This window comes from Pelodiscus sinensis, chromosome 6 (genome assembly GCF_049634645.1).
Source record: "Pelodiscus sinensis isolate JC-2024 chromosome 6, ASM4963464v1, whole genome shotgun sequence".
NCBI lineage: Eukaryota > Metazoa > Chordata > Testudines > Trionychidae > Pelodiscus > Pelodiscus sinensis.
In genome coordinates, this window is record NC_134716.1 from 15,278,714 (window position 1) to 15,293,499 (window position 14,786).

Sequence of the window (14,786 nt, forward strand, 5' to 3'; positions counted from 1 at the left end):
ATTACCAGTACAAAGTGCTCCCCTTTGGCCTTTCAGCTGCCCCAAGGGTCTTCTCCAAAACCCTGGCAGTGGTAATGGCAGCACTCTGACGGCAAGGGGTTATGATATACCCATATTTGGACGATTGCCTCATAAAGGGCTCCTCCTATCACGAAACCAAGGCCATGACCGACACCACAATGCACTTTCTTGTCAACTGGGGGTTCCACATAAACTATGCAAAATCTTCTTCTCTACTGCCAACACAGAGGTTAGAGTTCGTAGGCGCTTACCTCAACATAGTGGCAGCAAAGGCCACACTGCCTGAACTCAGGTTCGTCACCATTCGTGGGCTTATCAATACGGCACGCTTAACCCCTACCATGGCGGTGCACCAATGTCCCAAAATTCTCAGATACATGGCGTCTACGACATACGTAGTCAAAATGGACAGGCTCCACATGAGGAGTCTTCAATCATGGCTGGCAACATCCTACAAGCCTTCCGGGTATCCACTCTCCAAGACCGTGGCTATCCCGCCTCGTATCCTCAGATCCCTCTGTTGGTGGACAGACCCACAAAACTTGTTGGAGGGCATTCCCTTCCAGGCTCCTCCACCTACTCTCACACTAACCACAGATGCCTCCTTTATGGTCTGGGGAGCCCATTTGGACAATACTACAGCTCAGGGCAAATGGTTGTTCACGGAACAAACTTTTCATATCAATTTCCTTGAACTGCGAGCAGTCAGATACTTCTGTCAATGATTTGTGCGCTATGTATTGTTCAAAGCGATCACCATCATGACAGACAACACCACGTGCATGTATTACATTAACCACCAGGGCGGAGCTTGATTCCCATTCCTGTGCACAGAAGCCATAAAGTTCTGGACCTGGTCTCGCATGCACCAAGTTACCCCAACAGCCTGCTATCTCCCAGGCGAACTGAATGTCACAGCAGACATGACCAATGCAAGTGGGAAATAAACAGACCTGCTCACTTCACTTTTCCTCCATTGGGGGCAACCACACGTAGATCTTTTTGCCACAAAGATCAACAGAAAATGCTATCTTTACTGCTCCAGAGGGGCCTTAGGGAGACGTTCCCCCGGGGATGCCTTTTCCATCTCATGGAACACGCACTTCCTCTATGCCTTTCTGCCCTTCCCTCTTCTGCACAGGGTCCTCAAGAAGATCATGGCAGATCAGGTGCAAGTCATTTTCGTGGCACCCACATGGCCCAGGCAGACATTGTACCCTTACCTTCACAAGATGGCAATGATGGACGGACCCGTTCCCACTCCCGCTCTATTATGATCTCCCGTCACAAAATCACAGAAGGATGCTCATCCAGACCTTCACAAACTCCATCTCCACACCTGGCTCCTTCATGCCGAGACTTCCTGTTCGGAGCCGGTGAAAAACATACTGATCAATAGTAGATGATATTCTACTAGGAAAACATACCTGTACAAATGGAAGAGATTTTGCCATTGGTACAATGCCTCGCATTCAACACAACCAGAATCTGCCCCCATTCCTATCCTTCTAGACTACTTACTTTCATTGAAGCTATCAGGCCTGGCCATTAGCACGATTAAGGTCCATGCAGCTGCCATTGCAGCTTTCATCACCCTGTTGACGGCACATCCTTCTTTGCTAATCCATTAACTAAGCGCTTCCTTAAGGGCTTACTCAACACCTTCCCAGCTGTCTGCCCACCGCTCCATATCTGGGATTTGAACCACGTTCTGAAAAGCTTAATAATACCTCCCTTTGAGCCCATGGCTACCTGTTCCTGGTACCACCTGTCCACGAAGGTAACCTTCCTGGTGGCTATAACCTCCCGCAGGAGAGAGAGTGAACTGGCAGCCTTGATGGCCGACCCTTCATATGCAGTGTTCACAAAGGACAGAGTAATACAGGCAGTCCCTGGGTTACGTACAAGATAGGGACTGTAGGTTTGTTCTTAAGTTGAATCTGTATGTAAGTCGGAACTGGCGTCAGCCGCTGCTGAAACTGATCAGTTTCAACCGTGGCTGAATCTGGATGCCAGTTCTGACTTACATACAGATTCAACTTACGAAACCCAGGCGTTCCCAAGTCAGCTGCTGCTGAAACTGATCAGCGGCTGATTCCAGGAAGCCTGGGGCAGAGCAACTCTGCCTGGGGATTCCTGTAGTCAGCCGCTGGTCAGTTTCAGCAGCGGCTGACTTGGGGACGCCTGGAGCAGAGCAGCTGGGGTGCTGCTGGGTTGCTCCAGTAGCGCGGCTCCTTGGCTCTACTGAAGCAACCCAGCAGCACCCCAGCTGCTCTGCCCCAGGCGTCCTGATTTAGCTGCTGCTGAAACTGACCAGCAGCGGCTGAATCAGGGCGCCTGGGGCAGAGCAGCTGGGGTGCTGCCGGGTTGGTCCGGAGCGGCGCTGCGGGACCAACCCGGTGGCCCACAGCTGCTCTACCCCAGGGGTAGGCAAGAAAAGCCTGGTCTGCTGGGGGGGGCACTAGCTGCACCCCCCGCCCCCCCAGCAGACCAGGGGGACAGGAGCAAAGCCGCGGAGCACACCCGCAGCGGGACAGCTTGGGCGCGCTTGGGCTGTCCCCCTGCAGGCGTGCTCAGCGGCTTTGCTCCTGTCCCCCTGGTCTGCTGGGGGGGTCCAGCAAAGCCGCTGGAACCCCCCCCCCCCAGCAGACCAGGGACACCAGAGCAAAGCCGCTGCCTGGGCAGCTTTGCTCGTTTGCCCGGGAGCAAAGCCGCCGCCTAGGCGGCTTTGCTCGGGTGTCCCTGGTCTGCTGGGGGGGTCCAGTGGCTTTGCTGGACCCCCCCAGCAGACGAGGGGGACAGGAGCAAAGCCGCCCAGACGGGGGGAGTCCCGCTGCCTGGGCAGCTTTGGTCCGGGGCAAACGAGCAAAGCTGCCCAGGCAGCGGGACTCCCTCCGCCTGGGCGGCTTTGCTCGGGTGTCTCTGGTCTGCTGGGGGGGTCCAGCAGACCAGGGAGACCGGGAGAAGCTTTTCTCGCCCCAGAGGACACGGGTGGCGATCCGCCGCCCGTGAGCTCCGGGGCGAGAAAAGCCCCGTTCGTAAGTGCGGATCCGACATAAGTCGGATCCGCGTAAGTCGGGGACTGCCTATACTCCAAACCCACCCGAAGTTCCTCCCTAAAGTGCCCTCCCCCTTTCATGTTAATGAACCAATACACTTACCTGTCTTTTTTTTTTTTTTCTGAAACCGCATGCAGATCCCATCCAGGCTGCTTGGCACACACTCTGTCCGAAGAGCATTGGCTTTCTATGTTGATCGCACTGAACCCTGGCGTCTATCTCCTAGGTTATTTTTGTCTTATGCCGAACGATCTAGAGGGCAAGCAGTCTCATCTTAGAGAATTTTGAAATGGATCTCGTCTTGTATCTGTACTTGATACCTTATACGATAAACACTTACCTGAAACTATAACTGCTCACTCCACCAGGGCAGTGTTTTCTACGACTGCCTTCCTTAGCAATGTTCCTCTTCAGGACGTCTGCAACACCGCCACTTGGTCATCCGACCACACATTTGCGCAACATTATGCACTTTCCTCTTCAATTGTTTCCTCTATGCCGGTGGGACACACAGTACTATCCACACTGACTACCAAATGGCTCCAAACCCACATCCGCGAGCCGACAATCACTCTAGTCACCCAGAGTGGAGCACCCACGGGGGCTACTCGAAGAAGAAAGAGTTACTCACCTTGTGCAGTAATGGTGGTTCTTCGAGATGTGTCCCCGTGGGTGCTCCATTACCCTCTCTCCTTCCCCTGCTTTGGAGCCTTGCTCTCTAGTGGGTAGAGAAGGAATGGAGGAGCTGCGCCGCGCAGGTGCCTCAGGATCCCAACGGCACTAGAGGGTGCTGGGGCGCCTGTGTGGCACAGCAGAAACTGCTGGAAAAAGTCTCTGGTCGCTGGCGCGAGGACTCACCAGCACCCAGAGTGGAGCACCCACCCGGACACATCTCGAAGAACCACCGTTACTGTACAAGGTAACTTTCTTTCTGTACTAAAATTTAATAGGCTGAGTGGATAATATTAAATAAAAAGATCGCATTTAGTCTATATCAGTAATTTGAATATCATCTGGTCTACATTTAAAATTTGGTTTGACAGACCTACATTGCTTAAATGTGAAAATCCACTCCAGTGAATGTCACAGCTATGCTGACCAAACCACCCAGTGTTGATGCAGCTAGTTTGATGGAAAAATGTTTTCCTTGATCTAGCTAAGTTTGGATGAGGAGATATACTGTCCTACACTGATATGAAAAACCTCTTCCATGAGTATAGATTGTGTCTGTACTATGAGGATTTGCTGGCGTAATAGTAAGACATTAATCACATTTTAATACTAATGGAAACTTTACAGCTCCATGTCCATGATGGCCGAAAGGAGAACCTAGAAGGCTTTGTGAAGACATTTAGCAAACTGCCAGCTGATGGAAATCATGGTGTGTTTGCACTCGACTGTGAGATGGTATGGTTAACTTTAAGTTTCTTGAAATATTTCAGCTCAATCCAAACATTTACTGCAACTTTTGAGTGTTGCTTTGTAGGAAATGTGTAATTCTGTTCTAATAATAAAAAGTGGTGGACTAAGTTTTCATTAAGATTTGAGCTGACCTGGATGCATTCTGTCTGACGGATGATACAGAATTGGCGACTGTTTAATACAGCCGCTCCCTGAGTTGCAAATGGTCGAGTTACGACCGTTCGCACTTACGACCAAAGCTTCCATGGAGCGGTCGTAAAGGCGGTCCCTGAATTACGAACACAACCCGTGCTTACGAACAGCGCGGTTGTGTGTAATTCAATGGGGTCCGAATTTCGAAAGGATCGAGTTACGGCCGAGTGTTTGGTCTGTAACTCATTCGTAACTCTGAGAGAGGCTGTAACTCGGAGAGAGGGTGTATTGTTTAAATAAAACGTGACTGGTATGACCTCCAAAGACTGTTCATTCCTTAAGTAAAGATTGAAATGAAATCAGTGTAGACAAACTTAACAGTTGTCGTAATGTGTGGCTATCTTGTAAGGGAAAAACAATTTAAGTGTGGCTGCAAGAAAGACACAATTATTTATCCAGATTAACAGAATTGCCAGACCTTAAGTGCAGGGTTGGGGGCAGGGGGGAAGGGAGAGCTGGAAAAGTGCAGTCTTAGACAGAAGGGGCAGAGCTGGGAGCTAGGCTTCTCCAGCCAGCCTTTCAGCACTGCCCACCCATGCTCTCCAGGGCTCCTGTGGCAATTTAGAGGGCCCAGGACTCTGGCCACTGCTGCTCCACAGTAGTAGTTTTGGCAGCTTCATGCCTTATGTCTCTTCTCTCCCTTTCTCCCCTCCCCCCCACACACTCACTCAGCAGCCCTGTGCACAGTATGTTTGGTTCCTTCATGTTGCATATATTGTGTGAAGAACAAAAAGGCATAGAGGTGACCCATTCTAAATCATTATTTAACTCTTGTTTTGTTTTTCTTTTAGTGTTACACAACACAAGGTCTGGAACTTATTAGAGTGACCGTGGTTGATTCCAACCTACAGGTTGCCTACAATACACTTGTTAAACCAGATAATGAAATAATAGACTATAATACTAGGTATGCGTCTCTTAAAAACCATTTGAAGATAGTACCCTCATTCATAGTGTTGATTTTAATTGAATAAAACTTGCTTCTGAGAAGTTCAGTATATATTTTCTTTTTGAAGCTGTTTCTTCTGCTTTATTGGAGGTAAACTTGAATACAAAACTATTGACTATCCTTTAACTTAAAATATTTTCTACAGTATATATGTTTTCCTTGTTTCTCCCCCAAATTATATTTTCATGTGACTTCACTTAAAAATGTAGGGATTTTTCAGATCCCTCTCTGAATCTTCACAACATTAAATAAACTTTAAAATATGCTGGAGTAAGATTTGATGAAATGTGGCTGCTATTAATGCAGAATCTGTCCTTTCTCCACCTGGTAGCAAGAGGCATACATCCTGGATGCAAAAGCTTTTTGGCTCCAACCTTCTCAGGATCCTCATGCACTCAGTTCTGAAGTTTTTGATTTCTGTCTTCGCTGAAGTAGCAGCAAATGTCTTAAGACAAGGCAACCTTTTTAGAGGCTTTTATTTTTTACCTTCTGATTCACTATCAAAGAGGAGTCAGAAGCTGCCTAGAAAATACTCAATCTGTGATTTCTTGCCTCAGTCTCTTAAGTAGTCGGTGCCTCTGTCCTCGCAATATCCCTAATCCTCCTTCATTCCTAGCTTATTTGGACAGTCTGCAATTAGCTGTCACAGTAGTTTTTCTGAAAACCGGACCAAACCTCATTATCCTGGAGAGGGAAATAAAAATTGATCTATTGTCTTGTGTTTCTGAAGTTGACTATACTTAATCTGAATACTACAGAAAGGAATTCAGAGACCACCTTTTACCATTTACTTCATTTATATCTCACTTACTAAAGCTCTTTAATCTATTTCAGATTTTCTGGAGTGACAGAAGAGGACTTGAAAAATACATCATCTTCTATTCGGGATGTGCAGGCAATATTGCTAAACTTGTTCAGTGATGATACTATTTTAATTGGACACAGCTTAGAAAATGATTTATTTGCTCTCAAGGTAAAAAAATTCAGGATTAGTTCTGAGTTTTACAATTTTTTTTTTAAAAACATGAGCTGTCGCTAACTTCAAAGCTACTGATTTTCAGAACTATACTTATCTCAGGATATAATGGTGCCCAATTAATAAAGTGGTAAATCAGCATTAAGATTTTTGGCAGTGTTACATATGCTGTAGTTTATCGTGTATTATGAGGGTGGTATGAAGGCTACTCATTTCATACTTAGATACAGAAAGCTACAAATACATAGACACAATACAAGCAAGTAAATGTTGCTGAAAATTTCACTCTTCCTCTTGATTTTTGTGTGTGCTCTTAACTGTACAGTTTCACATAGCCCTTGTATTATATTTTTCTTGTTAAACGGAGGAAATATGTAATTGCCTTTTTAACAAACTCCTGTGAGTTCACCAATTGCTTTATAATTAAAGCAGTCAGTACACCTTTGAATGTGCATATATTTGTACTGAATCACTGCTGAAGCAAGCATTAGTAAACATAACTTTTTGCTTTGCATCCAATACTCAGGTTTCCAACAGTCAGAACTTTATCAGACTTAAATGAATTATATTTAAATCTGTGAAAGGCACTAGTACTCAGTAGAAGATTTCAGTCAAATAAAACACAACTGTTTGGCAGTCCTAGTAGGGAGTAACTTCCATTAACATTCAGAAGCAAATTTTTTATGAACTTAATGTGCTTTTTGTACTGTTGTCTGGCAGGAACATAAATGAAAACTATTGGCTTGTGTCCTAAAAGAGCTGATGGACTATATAAATTAACAAATACACATAACATTTTGCATAACAGAGAGCCCCTGTTCATAAGCATTTACAATCTAATAAGACCAGATAATACACAGAACAGGAATAGCATGAAGAAAAAGAAATCAAGGATGAGAAGTTTAGGGCTTCAATTGCATAACCCGCTTCTAAGTTATTTAATGACAGGTAGTACTTCAGCCATGAGACGTAAGTACAGTTTTATTAAAGGAAAATGTGATTGGACTTCTGATCATGGATGTATTTAATGCAGATCACTGCTGTGGTTTTTTTTACAGCTAATTCATAACACTATTGTGGACACGGCAGTTGTGTTTCCTCATCGGCTAGGCTTGCCTCACAAAAGAGCACTTAGAAACCTAATGGCTGATTACCTCAGACGAATTATTCAGGATGATGGTAGGAGCCTATTTTAGTATCTATATAAGTCAGTGGTAATTTGTATAATAAAAGGACAAATACCAAGCAACAACCAATTTAATAGTACAGTTGTTGCTCTTAAACTTGCTAACTTAGTCTTAGGTGAAGTTACTGCAGTGTTCATTATAGTATTACATAAAATACTGCAAGTATAGATGACCAGTTTAATAACTGACATTCATAATTTCATAAATTAAGATATAGAATCTTGTTCAAAATTGCACTTTACATTAAACGCCTCTCGATTTTTCTCTCCCATGATTGAAGTGGGTAATAGCTCCCAAAGTGCAACTTGTGTACTTGTTTCACTTATTTTCATCTAGGCACATGTCAGTTATTTTGGAGGATTACTTTGTCCAATTTTCAAGTCAATATTCAGTAGTTTAGTATTTTTCTCTCCTAGAAGGAAGAGTTATAACAGTGACTTCAGTTTTTTAAATAAAAATCTTTTTGCAAAGCCTATATATGTATCAAATGTGTAGAAACATATGAGCAAGGAAATCATGCTATCTATAACTAAAGGGTAAAAATCAATTTGAGAAAGTTAAAATAAATGGCCAAGAAGCAAAATGGAAAATGTAATAGATTACAGCTGACCAATATTTTATGTGCATGTTTTAAACACACATGCTATTGAGAGACATGACATACAAGGCCTTTTGTTAGAATACAAAATATTATCCTTAATTACATTGGATTTCAGTTATGAATGAATTGCTCAGTTGTGCTTTAAAAGAAAATTCAGTAAAATTGCATACACAGTAGATGTGTACTTCACATCTCATTTTATTCCATAGAAGTAATTGTACATTAGCCATCTAAATGAAACCACTATTGAATACTTGGGCACACACTTGGTTGGTTTTGTATTTTTTTTTAATTGAAGCTGTCTACAGTACTTTGGACTAGCAGGTCTGCATTTAGCTTTTTTAAAGAGTTCTTCAAATACTGTCTTGACTGATAATCAGGTCTCATTTTCAGAGTGATTCCATTTGCTGCATTGCATTCCCAGTGGAATGTTTGGGGGAAGGGGCAAAAATGAGATTCTTAAAAAGCAGGCATAATCTTTGAACTGCAACAATGCATGGAAGCTGTGCTAGTGGATTGTACTTCGAATGAGTAGAATGAGGTGCAAGATTTTTGGCAGCAACTGAAGCCAATACACTCTCTTCTTAAAAATAAATCTTGAAGGGTCTCATTTGTCACAACCTGCAGTTTTTTTTCCAGTGTAAGTGTTTGACTCTGGAAACAGTTGAGGACAATAAAAATGGATGTCATTTATGGCTACAGTTCTCCTTTTTAAAATATAATTGTCGTCAGACATTTTTTGGCTAAACTAATTGGCCCAGAAGATTTGAGATCAAAGTTAGTATAGGTTTAACTTGTACCTGAATGCACTTGCACTCAAATTCCCCATCTGAAAGGCTCCTTATTCGCAACTGATTGCACCTAGAAAGGAAAGCCTTCAACTAAACAAAGAAAAATGTTCCCCAAAGTTACTCACTCTATGATCTCACATTCCTTGGCTTCAGTTCTACATAATGAACAAGTTTCCATTAAATTGTTATGTATACAGGCAGTCCCCAGGTTACGTACAAGATAGGGATGGTAGGTTTGTTCTGAAGTTGAATCTGTATGTTGAATCTGTATGTAAGTCGGAACTGGTGTCCAGATTCAGCCGCTGCTGAAACTGACCGCCAGTTCTGACTTACATACAGAATCAACTTAAGAACCCCAAGTCAGCTGGTGCTGAAACTGATCAGCAGCTGATTCCAGGAAGCCCAGGGCAGAGCAACTCTGCCTCGGGCTTCCTGTAGTCAGCGCTGGTCAGTTTCAGCACCAGCTGACTTGGGGACGCCTGGGGCAGAGCAGCTGGGGTGCTGCCGGGTTGCTCCAGTAGCGCCCAGAGCGGCACTGCGGGACCAACCGGCAGCGCCCCAGCTGCTCTGCCACAGGTGTCTGGAGAAAAGCCTAGTCTGCTGGGGGAGGGGGAGGGGGGGTGTACTAGCTGCGCCCCCCCCCCCCCACCCCAGCAGACCAGGAAGATGCGGGCGGTGGACCGAGACGCACCGCGGTCCCTCCGCCTGGGTCCTCCATGGCTTTGCTCCCAGTCTCCCTGGTCTGCTGGAGACCAGCAGACCAGGGAGACGGGGAGCAAAGCCTCTGAGGATGCCAGCAGCGGGACAGCCGCGGGGCGTGTGGGCTGTCCCGCTGCCGGCTTCCCCCGAGGCTTTGCTCCATGTCTTCCTGGTCTGCAGACCAGGGAGATGCGAAGAAAGCCCCAGAGTACACGGGCGGCAGGACTGCGAGGTCCCGCAGTCCGTGTCCTCCGGGGTGAGCCCCGTTCGTAACTGCGGATCCGACGTAAATCGGATCCGCGTAAGTTGGGGATTGCCTGTAGTTTTCTTGACTTAAAATTTCAGTGGTGCTTACAAAATATGAATCTCTAGCTATTAAAAAACATTTTAATATTAGGTAATTAAATAGAATCTCTGTACATAATTAACTTAGAGCAGCCTCTCCCAATTTTATTTGGCCACGGAACCTTTTAAACTCAAAAGAATTTTGTGGAACCCCTAATAAGTCTAATATATGGACATCAGCACTGAATAGTGACATCATCCCCACTATGGCTAAGCTGGCATTACACAGGGACACTTATCGTGGCAAACACACATGCTTACATATTAATTATTTTTGTACAATTAATCGTACAATGTTACTGTAATGGAATTTTTTCACTGAACCCTTATTTTCTCTTCGAAACCCCAGGGTTCTGTGAACACCATTTAGGAAGCACTGAACTAGAGTAATGACATGATCTTCTTGATTTTATGCCTACTCTGTCATGCCCAGTGTTCAATTGTAAGCACTTCAAGGCAGGTAATGTCTTAATATGAGGTGTCTAGCTCTAGACACCACTTGTTTTACAGTATCCAAAGGCATGCTAGTGTTGAAATGTTCAGTCCTATCCTGAACTACTTTCTTAGTCAACAATATTTATTTTCCATATAATAGTTTTATTGAGTATAGTAGTTCTACTCCTGATCTCTATCAGGAGTGGTGAGTCACATAGGCTCATAGTCCAGCTTCTGGAATATTCCTGGCCTGGCTCCACTAAAGTTCAGGCCTGTCTCTCCCCTGCTGCCCATGGGCAATTTTAAAGGGCCCAGAGGCACCTGGGAAACTTTGCCATTTCAGTGAGTTGAGCAGGTGTTATACAAAAACAAACTAGCTCATGTTCTTAAATTTATATTCACTCCTTTCATTTGTACTTGTATCACTTTCCCTAGATCTGTATTTTCTCTACACATATGATGGCACCATATTCTAGTTGAAAAAAAGTTGTTTAAAGCTTGTTTCTAGCACAACTGTCAGACTTTTTGCCTCAGCAGCACCCATGCAGGTGGCTCGTGCTCTTTCCTGTTGCATGACACTATGACTTTGAACAATACACCCAACAGTTCTGTCTGCTTTGGACAACATCCCCCATCAACTATACCACTCCGTACTACCAGATGGAAATGTCAAAGATGAGGAAAAAGAATGGCTGCCTGCAGGTTCTGAAGGACAAATAGGATATGTGTTCAGCTAGTTTAATTGCTTCAAGGAAGACTGGAAAAGGAATCAATTTTACAGCCTCCTAACCTTTCTGAAAAGCTTATTGCCAGCCACTGGAAAAGACTCACTTTTTTTTAAAAAATGTTAATGACAAAACTGTCCTAAAACAGGCATGAACACCTTAAATCAATAGGAGCTATGGATTTGGAGGGGAGAATTCATTAATTTGTATAGAACTTTTATTGTTAATTTTGGCCCTAGCTGTTGTCAGAGTTCACTTTCCCAGCAAGATGTTTTATTACTGCTAAGGCCCGGTGTTGAACTTTTCATTCTGAGCGAGGCAGATATGTCTAGTTTTACTGTAAAAGAGTACATTCTATCCTACCTTTCCACTGGAATTTTTCATTTTTAAAGTAGACTTGCAAAAATACTCAGCTGTGCAATGTGTAGCTGAGACAGGATACAATAGAGGCATATGTATTTGGTGAATGCCAGACTTAATTATTTTTCCCCACATAAGAGTACATTCCAAATTTTGTTCTATTCTACTAAAATCACTTAAGATCAGGGAGCACTACCTTGACTCCCTATGAAGTAGTTCTTCCATTTTAGTGAAATATCGATACAATAAATTTCAACTTTGTCACTGGTTTCCTGCAACAGCTCCAGGTTTGGTCCTGCTGTCTGATAGATGTGTAAATGACACAGGAGCCATAACAAACTGCATATGCAAGATTACTATGTAGCAGCAATTTTTTTCAAGGCTGTATCCTTAAGATCTTTCAGTGGGAATTTCATTTATCTATGTACTGAGGATGCTTTCTCACAAATGATAGGCAAATAAGTCTGAGGTCATGCCAATAACACTCACGCTGTCACGTAATTTTGCAGCATCATCTTTCTAGAGAGCTTTTTGTCTTCGGATCTTTCTCGTTGTTCCATTGTCTCATTCAGTGTCTAATTCCTTTTGCTACTAAACTAGTTTAAATGCAATATCTGTTTACACAGTGTGCTCATAAATGTCCCAGGTTCATGTACATATTTTGATATGTTGCTAGTTTTCCATCCTATAGTTTATTAGCTTGTAGTGAAGGCTAGTGCTCCTCAGTCACTATTAAAAATTTATTTTTTCTGAATGTTGGCTCTGTTCTTTTCCTCTACTGCAGTGGTTCCCAAACTTTTCTGCATCACACCCTCTTTTTGATTTTTGAGAAACCCTCACGCCCCTCCCCCCCAATAGCAACTTGTTGAGCAAAAAAAAAGAACTAGGTGGTGCTAAAAACCAAAAATATCAGCACAACTTCGGAGGGGCTGGTTGTCTCCCACCCCCCTGGAATTTCTTCATGCCCCCCGGGGGCACCCCCCCAGTTTGGGAACACATGCTCTACTGTATCTATTTCTGTGATACTTAATGTAGCAGCTTATTACCCTAAATATATGAATATATTTTGTTCTTTCCTAGTTGGTGGTCATGATTCTAGTGAAGATGCTGTTGCTTGTATGGAACTGATGCTTTGGAAAGTAAAGGAGGATACGAAGGGCAGAAAATGGTGATTTTTCTTCAAGAATGGTGTAATCAGCCTGAAGCCACTGCCACTTCCATAATGTTTCAGTATTAACCTCTCTGTGCGTGTTGCAATCAGTGGGTGCTACCACAAAAGCATTACTAATACTGCCAAGATACCCCTCCCCCCCCCGGTAATATATTTAATATTCAATGGAATATGCTCACAGTCAAGGATTTTTTTATGTACTTGTTTAACTTTGGATGTTTGGTAGTACATACATGGTTTTTGTTCAGTGTAAAAAATGTGATTGAGTGGGGCTTGCGGTTGCTTCTGTACTTACTAATGGCTTTACTATGACGATGATTTGAACAGTAAGAAACCAAAAGCTTGGTTTTTCAGTTTTTAAAATTTGCACCAAATTATTGCTTATAATACCAAAAAACACCTCTGTTTGATCTCCCTTTAAACTGAAGTGCCACCGCTATGGTCTGCAAATCACACGTGGAAAGTTAATTTTCTACTTTTTTACCCATCTTCTCCACCCCCTTTCCCTCCACACCAAAGAGTAGTTCAGAAAAGCAATAAAGTGCAGAAACTTGACAGTCTTCTCACCTATGTCAGTGTTTCTCAAGGGAAAAAAGTCAAATACATCTAAAAGGGAGAGCAAAAGTTGGGCTTACCTTTAATATGTACGCTTGTTTATGAAGAAATGAATGATTTATCTTTTATTTTGACCTGTTCTGTTAACCTTGCTTGATAAAGGTGTTTGGTAAAGTCACTTTTTTTTAAATGAATAGCTAAAAAGAGCAGTAAGCTGTGCCAGTTACAATAATCAGCCTATACCAAAAATCCAAATTAAAGATGTTGTTCTTTACTTCAGAGGACATGTTGGCCACTTATTCCTCAAAGCTACAATTTTTTCTTCAGTTTGAATTCAAGGTATAAATGTGCTTCCAAAAATCTGATCCATAATTTACTGCTGTAGTGCTAACTTGATTTTGGAAGTGCTAATCTACAAAATATTAAACTTGTGCAAGTGTATGTGGTGTGAATTCTTCCTTTCTGGGGCGAGAGCACGTGATGAAGCAATTTGTAGTCCTTTCAGTATTATAGGTCAAACTGAGCCTTGTAGAGTGCAATTTTACTTAAAGATTAATGAAATAATGTGAAGGGAAAAAATGACCACAAATGTGAGCACTTGTGCAGAGGAGGTGCAGTAAAACTGTATTCTAATTCAGTACAAGGTTAAGTACCTGCTAGAAAAAACTGTTAAATGCGAAATACACTTAGCTAATGAAAACATGGGAAGTTTCCTGTAAAAGAGCTCAACTATATTATTTCCAGCAATGTGTCACTGCTCAAAGTTTGTACTGTATTGTAAATTAAGCTTGCTGTAAATTGGGAGACCACTTAATAACGAGGAAACAAAATGTAGATTTTTTCCAGATACCTGCAGACATGTTCTGGTCTAGCAAACTAAACACACTGGCTATGTCTACAGTTGCGGCTTCTTGGGTGAGAAATATGTAAATGAGCCTGTGTGGAATAGTGCTGAGCCTCATTTGCATGTCTAATAAACCACCATTTCTGCAGAAGAGGCTCTTGCAACAGAAGGAGCTGTCTACACTGCCTCTCCTTGCACAAAAAAACCCCTCTTGTGCAATGCTGTTATTTCTGAAAATAATCGGCACAATGGAGAGAAGTTTTCATTGCCAAATCTTTTTTTAAAATCTTATAGCAGTTGTGTACTGTGTGCGCGCTTTTTCTGTTTTGCTTGCTGCATTATGTAGTCTCATAGTCCCAATTCCAAATGAGATGTATGGTTGATCCATCAGTTCATTACTCTGCTCTACTGTAAGGTGCATAAAACTAACAGAATTTTTTTTACCAATTCTGCC

At 43.1% G+C, this 14,786-nt stretch overlaps 1 protein-coding gene across 3 annotated transcripts in view; it reads left to right on the forward strand.

Annotated features, from left to right (window-relative positions):
• LOC102459008 (RNA exonuclease 1 homolog) overlaps window positions 1–13,071 on the forward strand; it is a 37,845-nt gene extending 24,774 nt beyond the window's left edge. Inside the window, exons 12-16 of one of the 3 annotated variants that reach the window (XM_075931458.1) lie at window positions 4,380–4,487; window positions 5,486–5,601; window positions 6,478–6,616; window positions 7,678–7,798; window positions 12,843–13,071. In XM_075931458.1, the coding sequence (XP_075787573.1) occupies window positions 4,380–4,487; window positions 5,486–5,601; window positions 6,478–6,616; window positions 7,678–7,798; window positions 12,843–12,934 (576 nt within the window). In that variant the 3' untranslated portion in view covers window positions 12,935–13,071. Of the gene's footprint in view, window positions 1–4,379; window positions 4,488–5,485; window positions 5,602–6,477; window positions 6,617–7,677; window positions 7,799–10,591; window positions 10,694–12,842 lie in introns of those variants that run through there. The other 2 variants (XM_075931459.1, XM_075931460.1) reach the window with 2 other exon arrangements.
• Window positions 13,072–14,786: the final 1,715 nt, after the last annotated feature.